At 43.2% G+C, this 15,173-nt stretch overlaps 1 protein-coding gene across 1 annotated transcript in view; it reads left to right on the plus strand.

The window, feature by feature from the left end:
* Positions 1–15,173, plus strand: part of LOC141088043 (SITS-binding protein-like) — a 141,525-nt gene that overhangs the window by 110,917 nt on the left and 15,435 nt on the right. The window contains exon 9 of the mRNA XM_073573901.1: positions 1,839–2,018. Within this exon, the coding sequence (XP_073430002.1) occupies positions 1,839–2,018 (180 nt within the window). The remainder of the gene's footprint in view (positions 1–1,838; positions 2,019–15,173) is intronic.

A 15,173-nucleotide genomic window follows, 5' to 3' on the forward strand; every position in this document is an offset into this window, starting at 1 on the left:
TACACACATTACATACACACTTTGCATACACATTTGCAAATATTACATATACACAATGCATACACACATTGTATACACACGTTCCATACACATGTACACAAATTACATACACACATTGCATACACATGTCATACACACATTGTACAGGGCGGACCAATTATATGGATACACCTAAATAAAATGGGAATGGTTGGTGATATCAACTACCTGTTTGTGACACATTAGTATATGGGAGGGGGGAAACTTTTCAAGATGGTTGGTGACCATGATGGCCATTTTGAAGTTGGCCATTTTGGATCCAACGTTATAAATGGCCCACCCAGGTGTATCCATATAAATGACCCACCCTGCATACACATTACATTCATACATTGCATACACATTCCACTGGGGGGTGTGAATTTCTTCTATCTTGTATAGGTTGCAATCTGATGATATCCAGTACGACTTAACAAAAGTTAACACATTAGGTGCCAAATATTTTGACTGCTATTATTTCTGTAACGCAGAGATGAAATAAATAATAAAAAAATGTTTCTTCCGCTCTGCAGCCACTATTAAATGCTGTGTCCAGTTCAGCATGTAACATTTGGTGAAAGGTCCTCTAAATGGATCTTCTCTCCTCTAATATTGAATAAGTAAGTTTGTGGGTTGTTTCCCTAATGTTTTTCAGGCAAATTTAGAGCAGACCTGCTGTGAAAACCACCTGACAATGAGCCCAGAAAACATTCAAAAGAATGAACATATTTATTTCTACGTAAAAATGACTTACTATTCATACGTTTAGGCTTTTGAGCGTCATTTAACCACTTTGCGTTTCCAAAAATAGTTAAAAAAAGTGACCAGACCATTCTACAGACCCTTTCTCTTTTAAGACACTCCATACTTACCTTCTACAATATTAGTAAAACAGAAGGCTCAGACAATGCCTAGAAGACTCCCTGGCCTCTTTTGGCACATTTTCTCAGAGGTTTTGCATGAGAAATTACTAGCAGCTTCTTCATTGTTGAATCAAGTTAAAAAATGTCGGTAAAAAAACTCAAAAATATAAGAAAAATGCTCAAGAACCCATCGATGGTCAAAAATTTGGAAAAGATTATTAGTTGAAAATGAGTATCTTGCTCTACTGGTGTTAATCTGATGAAAAATTCAAACAAGTATTAAATATTATTAATGTGATTTATTTGTGTTGCGTTTCGAAATAATCTATCTTCTTCAGGAAAAAAACACAGAGAAAGGAGTTTTTTCTCCAGGTTTTTTTGTTCCTGAAGAAGAAATTGCATTACTTTGAAATGTGTAGAAAATAAACCGCATTAATAATACTTCATGATTGTTTGAATTTTTCATCGGATTAACACCAGTAGCCCAAGATTGTGCCTTCTACTAATAATCGGCTAATATGTTGGGTCTGCCAACCGGAAGTACTGCAGCAGCTGGGATTCGTAACATCTATGCCAATTTAGGGTTGGGTTGCACACAACTGGACCAGGTGAGAAAAACTGCTTATATGGCCACTATTGTTACTTGGATAAAACCCTACTGCTCTATCTTGTCCCATAACTACTTCTCCATAAAAATTGTGGGAAATTGCCAAACAACGCTAAAAAAAGTCACTTCAAGGAAAAATGCGAGCGTTTCCTGAGGTATCTTCCTCTGAGAAAAGTCATCAGCTTTGCCCCCATAGAAAGAAAAACTTGTGTGCACATAACCTTAAAAAGTTTTTTCCGTTTAATGGAAACGTACACACACCATGAAGGCAGGGTGGACCATCTTGTTATATTCTGTATTCTGTAGTTGACCGTAATTACTGAAACTCTCGATTATTTGGTTATTTTCAGGTACTGAACCTAACAAGACAATACGTACAAAAGCATCAAGATCTGGTCTCCCCACTCTTATTAAGATATGCAGAAGACTGGCTGAGTACAGGGATCCCCATCTTTAGACCTGTCTGGTGGCTCAGTCCGTATGACCCTGTGGCCTTCACAGTAGACAATGAGTTTCTGATTGGAGATGAGGTGATGGCAAGTAAACCAGTATTAATATGAACAGTTCTGAAAGGGGTTCTCAGAAAAGATTGAAACTTATCCTTTATCAATAGGATAGAGAATAAGTTATTAATTGCTGGAGGCCTGACAGCTGGTACCCCCAGTGACCGCGAGAATGGTGTCCTGCAAAGCGCTTTCTGAGTAAAAGTCAAATAATTATAGTTACCATGTATGCCATACACGTGCATATGTCACCCATAGACCTCCATTTTAAAAAACACTATCTTTACTATTGTATACACTGTAAAGCGCTGCGGAATATGTTAGCGCTATATAAAATAAAGATTATTATTATTATTATACACAAATCTGAATATTATGTTACAAATGTGCTCTTGCAAATACAGTAATTGTATTAAATTCTTTTCTCTATAAAGGCCTCATTCACACAAGTGATTATCAAAGGCTGTGCATAGGCATACAAAGTCTCAATAACTCTGTCACAAGGAGCTGTAGAGACCCAGTGTGCCACCACATGGTGCTTCAAAGATCTGCCAATAAAGAATGACCTGTGCCTCTGTATATGCATTGAAATTGGAAGCCCTTGGACATACAGTAGGTTTGGGTGGATGTTGGGTTTACACAACGTGTCCACTAGAACATGTGGCCTAAATGAAAAGGGATGCGGTTTACCAAAACTAAGCATGACAAAAATGCAACATTGTGCACCAAAATAATAGGACCAAAGAAAGCAAACGAATAAAGGCTAATTCGGCATTCAGGGGTCCGTGCACATCAGTCCTGGATCGGAATACAATGCATGGACTGAAAGCAGTTCTCCTAACCTGAGTGGGACAGCCTCATAGACATACATGAAGCTGTCACACTTGGGTCACTAAAGCCATGGCCAATCTATGCATTGGCGTTTGGATCTCAGACTGATGTGCACGGATTTCTGAATGAGCTTGTAGTGGAGTAGGCTTAGACTAGACAGACATTCACTAAAGACCACATTTATCAGACCGCATGAGCCGCGTTAAAGAATTTTGCACCATTTCTTGATCCAAGTCAAGTTTGTACTGTATAAAAAGAGAGGATTAATAGATTGGCCCGTAAGTGTTGCACATGATGGTGGCAGTACAGAAATAAAACGATAAAGAACATAATCCCAAAATATTATTCAAGTCATAAGGTAGAAGAATTGACCATTTCCACGTGTTCCCACTTATGGTTCTAATAGGTTTATAGATGGAGGCTCCTGGATGTGGCATCAGGGCAGTATTTGAAATTTTGCCAATCACATTTTGGTTGTTAACATTCCAAAGTTTATTGGTAAAAATCAGCCTTGCTAAGAAATGATCCCATTGAAACGGTTTCATGGATCATATTAATATCTGGCGCTTTGATGTTGATTTTCTTCATTGTGCCAAATGTTTAACACATTCACATAAATACATTACAGGGGCCAAAGGCGAGAGGCGCACACACTTATCTGAAGCCAATTAATCATCCTTTCCACTGCAAAAGTAGAATCTCTGGAAACACAGAATATATTTAGAAGAGATTGGACGAGGCATAGGCTCTTTCATTCTAAAATATTCCGTGGTACAACAGTTTTTTTGCACCTGTTATTGCTTTTCCATGTGAGTCTACGTTCACCACATATTTGTAGATAGAAGATGTGTCTGTCACCTATTCACTCTCATTGTTAAAAAATCAAAAAAAACAAGAGGTCAGTTATTTCTTCAGCATTTCTCTGTACTAAAAAAAGTCTTGTTAACAACAATAATGTAAAATTATTGGCAACAGATAAATAGGAAAGGGTTCTTTAATCTTCTAAATGTGCCCCTGCTGTGTACTGTGTAATGGCTACTGTATGTCTGACCACGTAGGAACATGGTCTGAGCATACCACAGCTCCTGGGCAAGGGAGGATTTATAAGTCACTTATGATAAGTGAGTATACAGACAATACAGCAGGGGCTCGCAGCTGCTACTTTCTGAAGTAACACATTTCCTTGCCTGTTTTATCCCAGAGAACATTATTAATTAATCAAAATGTCCCATTTTATGACAGTCTGTAATCTGCAGCCTATTCACAGACTACAGACAGATTTCATAGGCAACTGGATGATTATTTTCCCAAACTACAATGAATATATTTTTATCAAAAATCTGTATGGTTCCTACATCTTGTAAATGCTACATGTAAGGACGGGTCAACCAATATCGCTATAACCTGAAAGGGACCAGCTGAATAAGAGAGATACACCTAAGTATCATGAGATAAACCAAAAAAGAAATATGGTGCTGCAAAATATCTAAAAAATCGATCAACTTTACTAAATACAAAATAAATATATAAACATAATTAGTATGCTCACTTATCTATTGCGGTACATTCCCTAATGGTTAAAATTTACACGATATAGAAGAGTATAGGAGGCAAACTTATGACACGCTCGAGGGGCCGTGGGATACTCAGTACTGGGCCCGTTAACTTCAATGGGAGATGTCACAGCGGTGGTGACCCGGTCCATGGCCCCAGGCGGTCATTTAAAAGGGGGTAGAATTGAATGGGGATAAAGTTTATGTAGTGATTCGTGACGCCAGTTGGACTGTTCGACTGTAGTATAGTCGGCACTGCAGATGATCCCTGGGGAAGTAGATGGTGATGGCAGTGCAGATCTTAAACCCTCTCCAACCAGGGCAGGATCCCCAGAGATTGTGATGCAAGTAGAAGGCATGAAGCAATAAGGCAGGAGACATGAAAAGTCACTTTATCATTTACTGTAGTTCAGGTGCAGTACAGAGGAGATATTACAACTCTCACAAGGTTACAGTCTGCTCTGGAGAATGGGAGTTATCTTTCTCTTTGCTGTGACTCAGTGTAACCTCCTGCTATTCTAATCCCTTCTGGGACCAAGGCTTCCCAGAGTTTAGAATTTCCCAGTAGTGCCTCTACTCACTGTGTATTTCGCCTTCAGCAACTTGCAGTTTGAATCCTTTGTGACGCAGCTCCAGTTCCCACTTGCACTGTCCTTCACTGATTCCAGGTTATTGCAGTATTTCTGAGGGAAAACACTTTTCTGCTGGATGTATAATCTCACGCAAGCTCTCAGCTTACCACCCAGCTCTGAAAGCATGGATGATCTAGGGGCTGGTTCCCTGCTTCTTAGCTCTCACTCCTGGATCAGCCACATGTCATCATGGCATCCAGGTGTACTTCCTCCTTCTTCACACTGAGAACAACAAGTTGGTCCCTCCCCCTCCCAGTTAGGGTATGTCTGCAAAGCTCGCAGCATCAGACAAATGAGGGAATGAGGGAAATTGTGTGTGTGTGTCTAGCAGAGAAAATATAACTCTAATTGCTCACAAAACACATACAGAACAGTACATATTTAACCCTTTTGTGGTGATAAAGATTCAGGGCACCACATTCCCCCCTAGTTAAAGGTAGCACATCCTTGGGCTACACAAGGAACATAAGCACATAAAAAATGACATAGCAGTTAACTTGAGTATGAGTAAACAGTCACATTAACTGAGTTGAAGTCATGGATTACAGCCCAGAACCACTTCTGATTGTTTGGATCATCCCTGAGTGCAGCTGCAGGGCACACAGACCATAATAGAAAATTCACTGCACTGGCTGTTTTAGATGGATTCCTGCCAAGGCATGATGAACAGTTTCTTCTTCTTGAGTTTAAAAGTCTTTACAAGAGTTTTTGTAGTAGAAAAAAAAGGCATAATAACTAATAAAATCTCACATTAGTCCATGTGGGCACAATTTCTTTAACATTTTCAATAACGTTACCTAAATCAAAGTTGAATGTTCGTATAACTCAAAAACTAAATTATTAATTTTAGAATATTTTACAAATCATTTCTATAGCGAGAAGGGGTTTGGCCCTGTGTGCTACGCTGTGATCTGTGCAAGATAGGAATACTAGATGACTTCCTACAAATCTTTGAACCTACCATGGTTACAACAAGTTCACTGCTGACTGTGGGCAAGTTTTCTGATTTTTCCTCATGCACAGCGTTAGTGGTTGGCATTAGCGACTCATTGCTTCCAGAACAATTTGGTGTTTCTATTAAAGACCTTTGTGGGAACACCATCACTGGAACTACCTCTGCATTGTTAACTTGTAGCCAAGAACTAGGGAATTCACCTAGAACAGTGAGAATCTTGGTATCAGTTTTTTCTTTTTGCTGAGAGTCTTCCTTATTCTCAACTCTTTCACGCAATTGTGCTTGACATACTTTCAGATTGTCTCTGGATACTGTGGTACACGTTTTTCCACCGTCTTTGGAGATGGTACACACTTTGCTGTTGTCAGAGCTAGATGGTTGAATAGTGTAAGGCTGAGCCTCCCATTGGTCATCTAACTTGTGGTTTCTTCTCTTTTTCTTCAGCACTTGTTCACCTGTTGGTAGGGGGGGTTGCTACAGCATGTCTATTAAAGTTCCTTTCCTGTTTTTTCCTAGCTTGAGCAAGACTTTCCTCCACACATTGTTGAACTTTCTGATACTGCAGTTGTCTTTCAGTATTCCAATCAGTGTCCAGTTGGCTGGATATGGTTTCAGGAGTTAGGACTCCCATTTCCAGGTCGATGGGGAGTTTACCTGGACGTGCACGCATCAAGTATGCTGGGGCATATCCTGTTGCACTGGTTGGGATATGGTTGTACATTTCAATCAAATCAGGCAATTTCTCAGGCCATTGGTTCCTTTCTTCGAGTGGTAGGATCTGCAATAAATTGATCACCAGATGATTTAGTTTTTCGCAAAGACCATTGCCTTGAGGATGGTATGGTGTGGTTCTGATCTTTTTACATCCATAGAGGGACCAAAATTCTTGAAAGACTTCTGCTTCGAAGGCTGCACCTCTGTCTGTCAGAACTTGATCTGGGTAGCCATGGGGTCTGCAGAAATATTCTTGGAATGCCTTTGCAGCTGTTCTGCTGTTTTGGTCTTTCACTGTAACGACCACTAGGAAACGGGAATAGTGATCCACTATTGTTAAGGCAAAGGTGAACCCTGATCGGCTTGGGGATAGTTGAACGTGGTCTAAGGCCTCCAGTTCCAAAGATTGTTTAGTGATGATGGGCTTCAAGGGGGCCCTTTGATTGGCAGAATTCTTTCTTCTGAGATTACATGGGCTGCATTCTCTACACGATTGTTCAATGGACCGTCTCATACTTGTCCAGAAGGAGCGGTCGAGGATGACTACTTCCAGCTTTTTCCAACCAAAGTGTCCTTTCTGGGGACCACGATCTGCCATACCAGTTCATGTGTACGAGGGTTAATAGCTCTTCTGATCAACTTGGCCTCATAAAGGAATAGCTTATTTCTCTCTTTCCACAACTGTTGGACATCTGCAGGCGCATCAGGAGCTGGAGAAGAATCTGCTTCTCCAAGGAGTTCTTTGACCATACATATAGCTGGGTCACTGCTCTGCGTCTCTGCCCAACCATGGTGAGGTAGTGGATTAAGGGAAACTTCGTGAATGGCAAGACTTCTCCCTGTCACGTGGTTAGAGTCTTGGGAGACACCGTGGCGATGGAATGCCGGCATCTCTATTTCTTCCAGGTCTTCTAGATCCTCTGCTGGGACAGGAGCATTTGGCATACAGGACAAGGCATCGGCATTGGCGTTTTTAGTGCCAGCTCAGTATTTAATGATGAATTCATAATTGGACCACTGAGCCATCCATCTTTGTTCCAAGGTGCCAAGCCTAGCGGTCTCCAGATGGGTTAACGGACTGTTGTCCGTATAGATGGTAAATTTGGATGAGGCCAAATAGTGTTAGAAACTCTCGGTCACTGCCCAAACGATAGCCAATAGAGTTGAACGGCTTTAGTCGGATAGGGTTTCATGAAACAAAATTCGTTTCAGATTAAATTGGTCCGACTAGGGCAAAAAAAGTCGGAGTTTCGTCCGAAACCCGACCCCAATGCAAGTCAATGGGAAATAAAAGTCGTCATTGAGTGCATGAATGTTATCCGCTCAATGCCGACTTTTATTTCCCATTGACTTGCATTGGGGTCGGGTTTCGGACGAAACTCCGACTTTTTTTTGCCCTAGTCGGACCAGTTTCATCTGAAACAAATTTTGTTTCATGAAACCCGATCCGACTAAAGTCGCTCAACTCTAATAGCCAAGAATTCTAGCTTGAAGGAGCTATATTTGGTAGGGTTCCTCTCAGTAGGACGAAGCTTCCGACTGGCATAAGCAATGACTTTCTCCTTACACTGCTGCACTTGAGATAGGACAGCTCCTAACCCAACATTGCTTGCATCAGTGTGCAGGATAAACGGCTGATCATAGTCTGGATATGCTAAGATCTCTTCTCCAGTAAGTGCTTGCTTAAGGCTGTTGAATGACTCATCCAACCTAGCATTCCACTCGATCAGGGGACTCTTGCCTCGGGCCTTTTTGGATTGGCCAACTAGGAGATCTTGAAGAGGGGCTGCCAATTTAGTAAAGTCTTTGATAAAGCGTCTGTAGTACCCCACTAGGCCTAGGAATTGTTTGGCCTCTTGGATGTTGGTGGGTACCTGCCAGTCTCTAATGACAGTCACTTTGTCTGGGTCGGGTGCTACTCCTTCTGAACTCATGACATGGCCTAAATACTGCTCTTTGGGCTTTAGGAGATGACACTTAGATGGTTTTACCTTCAAGCCGAAGTTGGACAACGCCTCCAAGACCTCTGCCAGGTGTTGCAGATGTTCCTCATAGGTCCTGGAATATACAATCACATCATCCAAGTACAACAGCACAGTCTCAAAGTTCATATGGCCCAGGCAACATTAAAAGATTTTCTGAAAGGTTCCAGGAGCACTGCTCAGTCCGATTGGCATGTAATTAAACTCACATAGCCCCATTGGGGTAGTGAATGCAGTTTTTTCTTTGTCTGCCTCAGCAACAGGAACCTGTCAGTACCCACTGGTTAAGTCCAAAGAGGAGAAGTACCTAGCTGATTTTAATGCTGCTAGAGACTCCTCTACACGCGGTAAGGGGTATGCATCTTTGTGAGTGATTTTGTTAAGCTGTCTGTAATCTACACACATGCGCATTGTACCATCTTTCTTTTTGACTAACACCAGGGGAGCTGCCCAAGGACTGCAGCTATCTCTGATTACCCCTGCTTGTTTCATTTCTCTTAGCATACCTTTTGCACACTGATAAGCTAGAGGTACAGGACGATGCCTTTCTTTGATAGGTGGGTGATCTCCTGTGGGGATGTTATGTTGAAACCCTTTTACCTGCCCAAAATCCAAGGGATGCTTACTGAAAACCCTCTCATATTCTTGCACCACCCGCTGCACTCCATTTTTCTGATGTACAGGAGTGGAGTCGGTGCCAACATGTATATTTTGGAACCATTCCTCTGTCTGAACAGAAGAGGCATTGCCATCCGTCGCTTCTGACGGAGTCAAGGGTTCTACAGCCTGAATATCATTGTTACTGACTGTGAACAGTTTGGCTACGGTTGCATAACGGGGCAAGCAAGCCTCCTCCTCCCCATAGTTCAGAACACGTACCGGAACCGTGCCCCTATTAACATCAACAATTCCCCTGGCCGTCACCATAGTAGGTCTGCTATCTGAGTAGACTGGTTCAAGGAGAGCTTGGTAGTCCCATCTTCTGATGCCTATGGCTGCTCGGCACCAGATGAGGGTCTCACTCCTAGGGGGAAGCATAATGGAGTGGGGATCACTCACCCTTACACTACCAATCTCTCCACCAGTTAACACCACCTGCTGTTGCTGTACAAGGGCCTTGATATCTTTATTGAGGGCATGCTGTTCTTTGTACGGGGCCAACTCGGCTATGTCTTTCAAAATGGTGATGACCTCACTTAAACAATTTTCAGTCACATTTGTGCCCAATGTTTTGATAGGTGGACACTCTCCTCTTTCCACCTCTACCACCACAAGACCTTGAGCTTTGAGCTCCATCTTCCCCACTTTAATGACAACCTCTTTGTACCCCACCTATGTCAGAGGTTGACCATTACTTGCTATTAAAGACAAGTTACCATCAGGAAGTTGGGTGAAATCCATCCCAGTCCAATATCTTTGGTACAGTGTGTGAGGCATTGTGGTTACCTGTGATCCAGTGTCCACGAGAGCGGTGAAGGGGATACCATCTACTACCACGAATATAAGTGGACGTACTCCAACATACCTGTTTCTCCAGTTAGTTGGACCAGATTGTCTTACTCCTGGGGGGTGGTCCTCGGCCCCAGGAGTCGCCCATTTAAAGGACAATCTCTCTCGATGTGATCCACCTTATTGCACGGTCTGCAGATGGGTCTCCCAGAAGAGTCAAATTGATCTGTTGTTCTCCTGCCGGTGCAAGTCAGTCGTTGCTGATGTTGTGGCATCCTCTTTGGCCGTCGCCATGGGAGATCATCTGGGCTTAATGCTAGTTGGATCCTCTCTGTGGGGGAATAAGTCTGGAGAGTCTGAACAGTTTTATATAGACCAGCCATATTTTTAGTCAGTTCCTGTACTTGCAGCCGTAAATTTGCAATAGAATCATCAACTGGAGTCTGCACGTGCTGCACTGCAGGCACCTGGGGTGAGGATACTGCCCCCTGGTGGTACGTAACTGCTGGATGTTTAACTGGCTCAGTGCAGACATGGGTAGATTCTCTTAAGATACGGATGGATCTGTCCTTAAACTGAGCAAAGTACATGTCAGGGTTCTGTAATGACATCATGCGCAGTTGTGCCTTACTGGAATCAGACAGAAGACCTTCAATAAACTGTTCTTTCAGCATTTTGTTCTCATCTCTTACACTGTCTGGTTCAATTTGTTTAATGGCTTGCAGCACCTCCTGCAGGTTAAGGGAATAGTCTCTAACAGTGTCCTGTGGTTTCTGTCTGCAACTGAAAAATCGCATCTTTATTTCTGAAGCAGTACGAGTGTCAAAAGTTTCCTTTAATTTAGCAAAAATGTCTTTTACAGTCTTTTTATCAGTAGCTGGCCAAGATTTAACTTCTCTCTGAGCAGCGCTACTGAGCTGACTTGTAAGTATACTGACTTTCTGCTCTTCTGACATAGGGTAAATTTCAAACATGCTGCTCAGCTTCCCTTTGAAGTCACATAAGGTGTGCGATTCGCCATTGTACTGTGGCAGCCATGCCGCACCCGGTAAATAAGCCATGGTGAGAGGCAATATGGGAGCTGCAGCTGCTGCACCCTGAGCGTCGCCGGGATTAGACATTTTCCCCCCTAGTTAACCCTTGCAGGTGTGCGACTCACCGTTTCTTTTGCTGCAGGTCGTTGCCTCTGTATGACTTTAGGTACGCACGGTAATCCTGTTCAAAGCCTGTTTGTGACGCCAGAAATGACGCACCCAGGGGGCCGTGAGATACTCGGTACCGGGCCCGTTAACTTCAAAGGGAGATATCACAGCAGCGGTGACCCGGTCTGTGGCCCCAGGCGGTCATGTGAAAGGGGTAGAATTGAATGGGGATAAAGGTTATGTAGTGATTCATGACGACAGTTGGACTGTTCGACTGTAGTATAGCCGGCACTGCAGATGATCCCTGGGGGAGTAGATGGTGATGGCATTGCAGATCGTAAACCCTCTCCAAACAGGGCAGGACCCCCAGAGATTGTAATGCAAGTAGAAGACACGAAGCAATAAGGCAGGAGACAAGAAAAGTCACTTTATCATTTACTGTAGGTCAGGTGCAGTTCAGAGGAGATATTACAACTCTCACCAGGTTACAGTCTGCTCTGGAGAATGGGAGTTATCTTTCTCTTTGCTGTGACTCAGTGTAACCTCCTGCTATTCTAATCCCTTCTGGGACCAAGGCTTCCCGGAGTGTAGAACTTCCCAGTATTGCCTCTACTCACTGTGTATTTCGCCTTCAGCAACTTGCAGTTTGAATCCTTTGTGATGCAGCTCAAGTTCCCACTTGCACTATCCTTCACTGATTCCAGGTTACTGCAGTATTTCTGAGGGAAAACACGATGCTGCTGGTTGTATAATCCCACGCAGTCTCTCAGCTTACCACCCAGCTATGAAAGCACGGATGATCTAGGGGCTGGTTCCCTGCTTCTTAGCTCTCACTCCTGGATCAGCCACGTGTCATCATGGCGTCCAGGCGTACTTCCTCCTTCTTCACACTGAGAACAACAAGTCGGCCCCTCCCCCTCCCAGTTAGGGTATGTCTACAAAGCTTGCAGCTTCAGACAAATGAGGGAATGAGGCAAATTGTGTGTGTGTCTAGCAGAGAAAACATAACTCCCATTGCTTACAGAACACATACAAAACAGTACATATTTAACCCTTTTGTGGTGAAAAAGACGCAGGGCGCCACACTTACATAGTACTAATGTGGAGCCCTGATAGGTGTGCATCCCTGCGCCCTAAAACACGCTTCTCTCAGCTTCGTCAGGGGACATATTCTGAGTGAAAAGCGTGTTGGGGTGCAGGGCTGCACACCTATCAGGGCTTCACATTATTAGAAGAGTATCTATCTGATGTAAATTTTAAACATTAGGGATTATACTGCAATAGACATGTGAGCACATTAATTATTTACTGTTTATAGCCTTGGGAAGTTGTTAGCCCTGCATTGAGCTACTCTGTTTTTTTAACAAAAAATGATAGTGTTGGTCCCCTTAAAAATAGTCTGGGTGAAATGGTGGATGAGGATGAGGAAAAAGACAATATGCTAAATGACATTTTTCAACAGTATTTACACAAGAAAATCCCAGGACGGACAACATGATCAGTGATAAAAATTCTCCATTAAATGTCACCTGCTTAACCCAGCAAGAAGTACGGCGCCATCTAAAAATCACTAAAATTGACAAATCCCCAGGCCCAGATGGGATACACCCCCAAGTACTGCAGGAATTAAGTGCAGTCATTGATAGACCATTATTTTTAATCTTTAAAGATTCCATAATTACAGGGTCTGTACCACAGGACTGGCGTATGGCAAATATGGTGTCAATATTCAAAAAGGGGATAAAAACTGAACTTGGAAATTATAGGCCAGTAACTTTACCTCTACTGTGGGTAAAATCCTGCAGGGTTTTCTAAGAGATGCTATACTGGAGTATCTGAAGAAGAATAACCTCATGACCCAATATCATGGGTTTATGAGGGACCGTTCCTGTCAGACTAATCTGATAAGCTTTTATGAAGAGGTAAGTTCCGGACTGGACCAAGGAAAAGCAATGGACGTTAGGCAGGGCCGGACTGAGCATCGGGCACTTCTGGCAAATGCCAGAAGGGCCGGTGCCTGTAGTGGGCCACTGAATTTGCGCATTCTCCGCCACTGTCAGTGCCGCAATCCTGCAGTATTCTGCATCGTCCCTGTCCTGCCGTCGCACTGTGACTAGGCAAGGAAGAAGTGGGCGGTCTTCCATCCAGATCACCAGCTGCAGTGATAAAGTTGAATAGGCAGGGCCAGAGAAGTACAGCACATAGCTCCCCTGTCCCTGCCTCTTCAATTGCTTCACTGCAATTCGTGATCTGGAGGGAAGACCACCCACTTCCTCCAGACTAAGGCTGGTTTCACATTAGCGTTTTTTTGCACAGCGCATCGTGCGCGTCCATGCGCATGCATCATGCGTACCTATGTTTAACATGGCGTGCGCATGGTCTTGCATTTGCACGCATTCACATGCGTTTTCGTGCGCATGTGTTTTTTCAAGGTGTGCGCCAGATGCAACCTGTTGCATTTTTGGATCCGCCGAAAGGTGTCAAAAAACGCTTGCGCACGAAATGCGACAAAATAACGCATTACAGTCTATGGAAATGCAGGCGTGCGCATGGACATGAGTTCATCTGTGTTTTCGTGCACATGCGTTTTTGACATAAAAATGTGTAGACACAGGTTTTAACCCCCTAGAGAATGAATGCGCATAAAAAACGCAAACGCATTCAAAAACGCATGATGCGTTTTTGCATGCATTTCTATTGCGCACGATGCGCTGTGCAAAAAAGTGCTAATGTGAAATTAGCCAAAAACAAGAGAACTTGAACTCCTGCTGCAGAGACCGGAGACCGGAGTTCACTTATAAATTTCAGGCAAGCATCAAAATAAACATAAGAGCAAATTAACGCACTGTACAGCTCCTGTGGTGAACTATAACTCCCAGCATGCCATTGGAGCTTCAGGACATTCTGGGAGTTATAGTTCTCAAAAAGATACTGGTCACATAACATCACCACTTGAAATAAATCGCACTTATGGGGTCTTAAAGGGCACCTTTCTGCTTATGTAGGCTTCCTGATCCATGGGCAGCATGTAATGGACATTGGCTGCATGATTTCAGGGAGGAGCTGGTGAGGATCCAGCGGTCATGGTGCACATTGGCACAAATGACAAAGTTAGAGGTAGGTGGAAGGTCCTTAAAGATGATTTCAGGGAATTAGGCTGTAATCTTAAAGCAAGGACCTCCAAGGTGGTATTTTCGGAAATACTTCCTGTACCACGTGCCACGCCAGAGAGCCAACGGGAGATTAGGGAGGTTAATAAGTGGCTCAGGAATTGGTGTAGGAAGGAGGGGTTTGGGTTCCTGCAGAACTGGGCAGACTTCTCAGTTGGCTACAGGTTCTACGCTAGGGACGGGCTGCACCTCAATGGGGAGGGTGCAGCTGTGCTGGGGGAGAAAATGTCTAGAAGGTTGGAGGAGTGTTTAAACTAGGGACGGGGGAGGGTATTCCTTTTATAGGAGGGGAAGACAGTGCAGATAGAGACCTGGGCACAAATAATGAAATTGGGGTTGGTGGCATGGGGGGTGGGGTTTGAACAGTTAATAATTTAAGAAAGAATAGAGGTACAGAGAGATACATAAAGTGCATGTATACAATGCCAGAAGTCTCGCCAACAAAATGGAGGAATTGGAGTTAATGCTGTTGGAGCATAATTATGACATGGTGGGGATATCTGAGACATGGCTGGACGAGAGCCACGACTGGGAGGTTAATTTACAGGGCTATAGTCTGTTCAGAAATGACCGTACAAATAAGCGAGGGGGAGGCGTGTGTTTATATGTAAAATCATCCTTAAAACCCATCCTTCATGATAATATATATGAATCTACTGAAAATGTAGAGTCCCTGTGGGTGGAGATAAGAGGAGGGGGGAAAAATAATAAATTACTGATAGGGGTTTGTTATAAATCTCCAAAAATAATGGAA

The sequence above is a fragment of the Dendrobates tinctorius genome, unplaced genomic scaffold (assembly GCF_039654945.1).
Source record: "Dendrobates tinctorius isolate UK_male_01 unplaced genomic scaffold, ASM3965494v1 ptg000037l, whole genome shotgun sequence".
Lineage (NCBI taxonomy): Eukaryota > Metazoa > Chordata > Amphibia > Anura > Dendrobatidae > Dendrobates > Dendrobates tinctorius.